Below are 7,297 nucleotides of genomic sequence, written 5' to 3'. Positions count from 1 at the left end.
GGCAATCTACTTCCATAGTGATACTGCCTTGGAAACCCAAGGAGGGGTCACTATGAGTCGGGGCCGACTCGACGGCACGTAACAACAACAACAACAAGAAGATAATAAATTAAAGACAAACACATAAATTTATATAAAACAAATGTATTCTTTTCCTTTTCAAGGTCCTTTTTTCTTAGGGATTCATTTCTATATTTCATCTTTTCAAAGTTATTACATTTTATTTTTCCCTGAATACTGAGTTAACCTTTCATGAGAAAACTTCTGCAATCACCAGAGACACAGATCCACAAATCAATTTATCACATGTTCAGTTATAGGAAAATAAAAATACAAAAACATCTATTTGTCTCACCTCCCATCAAACCTGTGCTTCAGGAAATCAAAGAGGGCTTTCTGCATCATGTCTGTTACCTTTGCAGAGGTGAGAAAAAAAGAATGAGGCAAACACAGCAGAGAGAGAAAGAAGTCAAAAGTGAGAGAAGTGGAAGGTCAGGGTACTGACTGAGCTCAGACCTTATCACAGCCAGCTGGCCCCTAGAGAGGTTATCTTGGAAGGTATTTTTCATGCTTAACCACTTGAAGTTACCAATTTTTCCCCCTTGATTCTCCTCCTGGGTGCTGAGATGTGAACCAGCAGTGTTCACTAGAACCAAGGTAAACTGTCTTCTCCATTTATTAGGGGATAGACTGCTGCTAGGAGACAATAACAGGCTGGTTTTGCACCCTGACGTTGGTGTCCTTGGCATGCCTGAGCTTTCAGTGAGGAGCAGCTAGAGGTCCAGGTCAGTCCTGAACCTGGCAGTCCTGCTAGTCTGTACATTTGGTAGAAATTCTCCATGCCCTGGGCTAGATTTTTATAGACCATTCTACTGCCAGTCCCTCTGAAATTTCCAACTCAGAGAGAAAGAGAAAGAGGAAAAGAGGATTCTTAGGTCTGTCTCTTCAAAAGACATTTGTTAATTCATCCAACAAATGTGTATTAAGTGCCTAATATGTGCATGTGCCAGGCATTGTACTAGTTCAATAGGCACCTTCAGATCTTAACATTGCCCCCTACTATTTTCATCTGTGTGATCATGAAGTCAAAATGGCAACATTTATAGGACATCTAAGTCCCTACTCTTCTCCTCATTATGTGGCATTAATGAATCTCCAAAGAAGTTCACTAACTTTTAGTGTTTATGTGTGTGTGTTTTCTGTGTGACCAAAGAATAAATAAGGAAAGAAATACTTGGTGGAATATGTTGTGGTCTTGAGCATTAAGCAAGGTGAGATTTAATGGTGTTTGTGAGCTTTCAGGTTTGTTGGCACACTGTTGATAATATTTCTTTGTACTGTTCATTCTCTATTATTTCTAATAATATCAGGATGACTGAGTCAGATAAAATGCTTTTCTTTAAATGTAAACAGAGCAAATCCTGGACCAGACTACCTATTGTAAATGTTTTGAGAGAAGTATTTCTAAACAATGTAATACATGAAAGATTAAATGTGTGCAAGAGAGGAGAGAAAGAACAAAGGGGCTGCTTAAGCCCCACATTGTACCACCCATCTCCTTATCCTGAAAGTTGGCATCTATATGCAAACAGATCCTACAGGAGCAAGTGCCACATGACTGTCTCCTGAGTTCTTGATCAAGAACTGAAGAGTAAGACTGATATTTGTACCTCATAACCCTTCAGTGACGGCCCCACTAACACCACCGGACGCATTGATGGCACAACATCGTAAGGAGGAATGTGCTCCGTCTGAAAAAGATGATTCAACAAGCATGACAAGGCGAGGATAAAGACCTCTTCAATAGCCACAACACTCATAATTCTCAGGTCAAACAATAAATGATTATCACAAGTCCCCGCCAAGGAGGCTTATCCCTTATTCTATAGCCATGTGAGTCATGAAATGAGCATTGCAGGCATGTATATACAGGAGCCTGAATGGTAGATTTAAAAAAGAAACACAACTTACCACTTTTTGCTTCTGTTTTGCTAAAAGACAATAATGAGAGCCATATCAAAATACATAATCTCAGTAAATGACAGTACATGATCTTAAAAGATGGAAGAATGTACTCATTGGTCCTTGTACCTCTCCAAGTCAGTGCACCATCACCCACTCTGGATTATTTAATTCTTTAAATGTCAATTTTGAAGGCATATGAGAAGGGAGACAGTTTCCACCCATACATATGTTTTTATATTCTGACTTCTTATTGGGTAGGAATGGTAGGCAAGCATTTGTTAAAACACTGGAACTTTGGGGTCAATTGTTAGCTATAGGATGTTTCCACAGTAGACAAAGCATACAATATGTCAGAGAATAATTTGGACAAGTGCAATTTGGTAAAAAGAAACTTAGAATAACAACTTGGGCAAAAGTGGTTATCATCTCATTCACTGCTTATTTTTAGATTTATAATTTTGGTTAACCAATAGATAATTTGCAGTCCTTTATGTGTATGTTGGTTTTACGTGTATGTATTTTTTTCCACCTTCCAGAATATTGGCACAGTTTTTTCCTTCTATACTGCTTTTAAATTTCAAATAAATTTATTCCCAATTGTTTCTGTTCTCTCCTGCTTATAATGTCCAACAAATGGAAATTGGGCAAAAAATACTATATATCTGATTAAGGTGGTTTTGTGGCCATCCAAACAGGTCCAGTCCATCTGAGGGCAGCCCAGAGGCCTAGTTTGGTTTAGAGTCCTGGAGATTAGGAGGGATTTGTGTGAATAAAGTACCAGATATTCAGAATTGTTCTAGGACCAATTCAATTTCCTGCAGATACGGGAGGCCACAATGGATTCTTGCACTTGTCATCCTGAATTGGTAATACTAGATGCCCTAATGCAGCATCAGCTCTGGGCCAGAATTAAATTTATCTATGGCAGTCAGGGAATGTGACGGGAAAAAAAAATCCCTGTTTGAATACCTCCATCATTTCCAAGGGCACAACAGTCTGCCTACTGTGCTACCACTGGCCCTCACATCATTAATTTCAGCACTCAGTTGACTGCTGTTGAAAAAAAATAAGGTCATTTGGACTGTACTTCACCCTCTAACCCTCATACTCAATCTCCACGGGCCAGACTGTACCAACATAACCTTAATGTTCACATAGAAGCTAGAATAGAGTATTTTCATGAGCATCTACAACTTTTCTTTCTTTTTAGAAAATGATCCTTATACCCTTCAAGTCTGTTGACTTCTTAGGTAAAATAATGAGCTTGTTTTAAATTGGTTGGCACAATAGGAAGTTACTGCGTTTGGGGGGCAAATTACAATTTCAAAATTATGTTGTAATGTTCTGAATTTTTAGTACCTTTTAAATCAAATCAAATTAATATAGAAAGCAAATGAGCAACGAAATATTAAATAGGAGGATATCCTAATCAAGCCTTTATATTGCTTCTAAATTAGTCAAAGTATTTTTATTTATGCTTAAAAAATAAAGGAATACATTCCATTAAAAAGAGTTTAAGATCCTCACCTGTTGATGTGGGTGTTGCTCTAAAAGTCCCTGATACCATTTCTCCAAGACTGGAAGAAGAATTTCCACTTGATTTCCTAGGATAGAGAAAAGGAATTTAAAACTCATTCCCCAGATTCTTTAAAAATAGAACTTAAGAGTACAAAGCTTTCTTTGGCTTTAATTCAAAACATACCAAGTCCTTCTACAGAGAAGAACTATAAGAATCTGTTCAAATGCTTTTTTTGACCTCATTTCTCAGAGAAGTGGGGAACTAAGTGGGACCTGGAAATACTCTGTAAAAGTGTCTTTTCTAGTATTCAATATAGAAATCAGGCACATAGAAACATTGACAGAAATGTACTTGTGAACTGCTTGTTTAATTAACACCAGTTGCCAACAAGCCAACCAGCTGTCAAACACAGCTCAAAACAAACAGTAACACATGACAGAACCATTTCTTCTTAGAAGTTATTATGTCAGAATGAATAATCAAAAGTAAGGAAGTGGTCACAAATGGAAGATTATCTGTACTGGTCTCCTTTTTAGGTGCTTTGGAAGCTTTTTTGGAGCCCATTGATGCCTTGGGCAGCCCACCCTCCTCTTCTCCAATGCCCTCCCCCACTTCTCAGTGCTTGTGACTATGGTCCTTAGAGTCAGAAAAACGTGATTTCTAACTCTAGCCTTTCTATTTACTAGTGGTGGAACCTTGGTATGTGCTAAAATGTCTTTGAGCCTAAGTCCCCATCTATGGAAGTAGATGGAACCTATACCTCAGGGTTTCTATAAAGATAAAATAAAAATGATGTCTCTGAGCTGTTAGCTTTATTATGTGTCTGCCACAGTGAGGTTTTACCTCAAATTTATAGAATACTAGTAGTAAGGAATAATAACAATAAAACAACTTTGGCAATATTAATGATAATAATTTATGTAACAGTTCACTCAGTGCATACTTAATGAGTACTCACTGTTTTAGAAGCTAGGGATATGGTAGTGGGAAATAAAAGACAAAATCCCTTCCTTATAGTGTCACAGGACCTCTGGTAGCGTAGTGCCTAAGGCATTTCACTGTTAATCAGAAGGCTGGCAGTTTAAACCCACCAGCCACTCCTTGAAAGGAAGGTTGGGCAATCTACTTCCGTATTGATACCGCCTCAGAAACTCAAGGAGGGGTCACTATGAGTCGGACTTGAGGGCAGTGCATTTGATTTGCTTTTTTTTTTTTTTTTTAAATTGTGATTTGGGTGAAGATTTACAGAGTAAATTCACTTTCCATAGAGCAGTTCACATATACTTTGTCTCATGTCATTGACCACAGTTTAACACAATGCAACAGCTCCCCTCCCACTTCCTCCCCATAGTTACCTCTTCCCAGTGACCATCCCTCCATACTCTCCTGCACCCTGAGCTGTCTCCCTGTGCATAAGCAGCCCTTCGTTCTCCCATGATTGTTCTCTCTAGGGTGTGTGTCTACTTGAGGTAAATGTTTAACTCACATGCCTGTACATTGTTTGGCTGGAAACCACAGGTGTGGGTTCCATTCCAGACCTGAAGGGCAGCTAGGGGCCATAGTCTCAGTGGTTCCATCAGGCTCTATTGGACCAGCAAACCTGGTCCTCTGATTTGGTTTGGTTTTATAGAGCCACATTCTAGTGGGAGAAATCAATACCAAACAAAACAAATGTGCAACAGAGAAAACAAAGTCAGGAAATGGACAGACAGTACAGGGAAAGGTGAGCAAACTTTTAAATAGAATGATAATTCATGAAGATCTGAAGCAGACAGCAGAGCGATTTGGTGGGCATAGTTGACTGGGTGATGGTCATGGTGGATTTGATGAGGGACAGGGTTCTAGGAAGAGAAAATGGCAAGAGGCAGGGACATATTTTCCCATTGTGTTCAAGAACTGTCAAGGAAAACAGAGTCTAGAAAACAGGAAACAAGAGGGATTAATCATTAATAATGGTTTAGGCAAGAAGCCCTGGCGGCACAATGGCTAAATGCTCGGTTTTGCCCTAAAAGGTTGGCGGTTTGAACCCACCCAACAGTTCTGCGGGAGAAAGACCTGGCGATCTGCTTCCATAATGATTACAGCCAAAAAACCTCTATAGGGCAGTTCTAGTCACATGGGGCCCCTACGAGTCAGATGCAACTCGACAGCACCCAACAACAACAAGGTACAGGCATGTTATACACTAAAAATAATTAAAAGTGGGGCTGACTGTACTTTTGTGATAACTGATATAGAAAAGTTTCCTATCATGACAAAGGCAAACAAACAGAAAACAAACAAACCCACTGTGATCGAGTTGATTCTGACTCATAGTGACCTCCATTGGGTTTCCAAGGCAGTAAACGTTTATCTGCAGAGTGGCTGGTGGATTTGAACCACCAACCTTCTGGTTAGCAGACAGATGTCTTAGGCATTGTGTTACCAGAGTTCCTTACGACAAAGGCAAATGGGTCCTAAAGTACAAAGTTTTTGAAAAAGAAGAGAGTCCAACAGAAAAAGGAAGTTAAGGATAGAAAAATAACTGCTTTTATTTTAGGGCTTTCAAAAAATTGTAACAATCATTCAGTGTTACAGTGCAGGCTGTGACAGAATATATGCAGGGTCAGCATGATTCTAATTTCTCTTTTCTTGAACTTTGCATGTAATCCTGGGACTTTTCAAAACTCATTTGCTGAAATCTTTGTGGCTATTTTATTAGTTCACTAGAGGTTGGTTCATCCTAAGCAGGAGCGTCTTTATCTGATTACTAGGAAATGGTAAATGATGCAAAAAGCCCTGGGTGAAGAAGATGACATTAACACAGGGACCCACAGTCACCATCACATTCTGTGCCCACTTGATAGATAGTCTCTGAAAGCCAATTATGAGGAGCAGGATTCCTGGTCAGCTCAGGCTTCCAATTATTGTTCCAGGAAAGGATGCTCAGTATGACTCTCGAGGAGGAAAGGTTGGTTCCAAGGAGGGTTTCCTAAGGCAACAGTAAACAGTCTCAATTGTGGAATTCTTTTTCTTTTTATTTTTTTATTGTGATTTGGGTGAAGATTTACAGAGCAAATTCACTTTCCATACAGCAGTTCACATATACTTTGTGTCATGACATTGACCACAGTTTACCACAATGCTCCCCTCCCACTTCCTCCCCATAGTTACCTGTTCCCAGTGTCCATCCCTCCATGGACTCCTGCCCCCTGAGCTGTCTCCCTGTGCATAGGCAGCCCTTCTTTCTCAATGATTGTTCTTTCCAAGGATTGTATTTACCTCAGGTAAATGTTCAACTCATATGCCTGTCTTCTGTTTGGCTGGAAACCACGGGTGTGGGTTCAATTCCAGACCTGAAGGGCAGCTAGGGGCCATAGTCTCAGTGGTTCCACCAGGCTCTATCGGACCAGCAAACTTGGTCCCCCACCCTTTTTTTCCCCCAAATGATTTTGAGTTTTGTTCCACATTGTTCTCCCTCTCTATCCAGGATCTCCTACACAGATCCTTCCAAGTGGATGACAGTGGTAGCTGGGCACCATCTAGTTCTTCTGGTCTCATAGCCATGTAAGCTGCAGGTCAGATGGTGTACCAGTCGCTAGGACTAATTGTTTCCATTAATTTTGGTTTTCTTCATTCTTCTTTGCTCTGGAAGAGGAGAGACCCCTTGTTGCATCTAGATGGCAGCTTGCTAGCTTTTAAGATCCCAGTCACTACTCACTAAAGTAGGAGGTGGAACAATGTTTTGTATAGTATATTATGCCAATTGAGCTTGATGTCCCCTGCGACAATGGTCCCAAGCCCGCAGGATCAACTACTCAGTCCCTCTGGGTA

General features: G+C 40.1%; 1 protein-coding gene across 1 annotated transcript in view; it reads right to left on the bottom strand.

Moving 5' to 3' along the window:
* CACNB4 (calcium voltage-gated channel auxiliary subunit beta 4) overlaps window positions 1-7,297 on the bottom strand; it is a 365,008-nt gene that overhangs the window by 37,698 nt on the left and 320,013 nt on the right. Inside the window, exons 6-9 of the mRNA XM_007934929.2 lie at window positions 3,493-3,569; window positions 1,972-1,991; window positions 1,671-1,751; window positions 356-414 (exon numbers count right to left, since the gene is read on the bottom strand). Of these exons, the coding sequence (XP_007933120.1) occupies window positions 356-414; window positions 1,671-1,751; window positions 1,972-1,991; window positions 3,493-3,569 (237 nt within the window). The remainder of the gene's footprint in view (window positions 1-355; window positions 415-1,670; window positions 1,752-1,971; window positions 1,992-3,492; window positions 3,570-7,297) is intronic.

The sequence above is a fragment of the Orycteropus afer genome, unplaced genomic scaffold (genome assembly GCF_000298275.1).
Source record: "Orycteropus afer afer isolate SDZICR_OR568_19922 unplaced genomic scaffold, OryAfe1.0 scaffold00023, whole genome shotgun sequence".
NCBI lineage: Eukaryota > Metazoa > Chordata > Mammalia > Tubulidentata > Orycteropodidae > Orycteropus > Orycteropus afer.
This window is presented reverse-complemented; position numbering and strand designations above follow the sequence as displayed.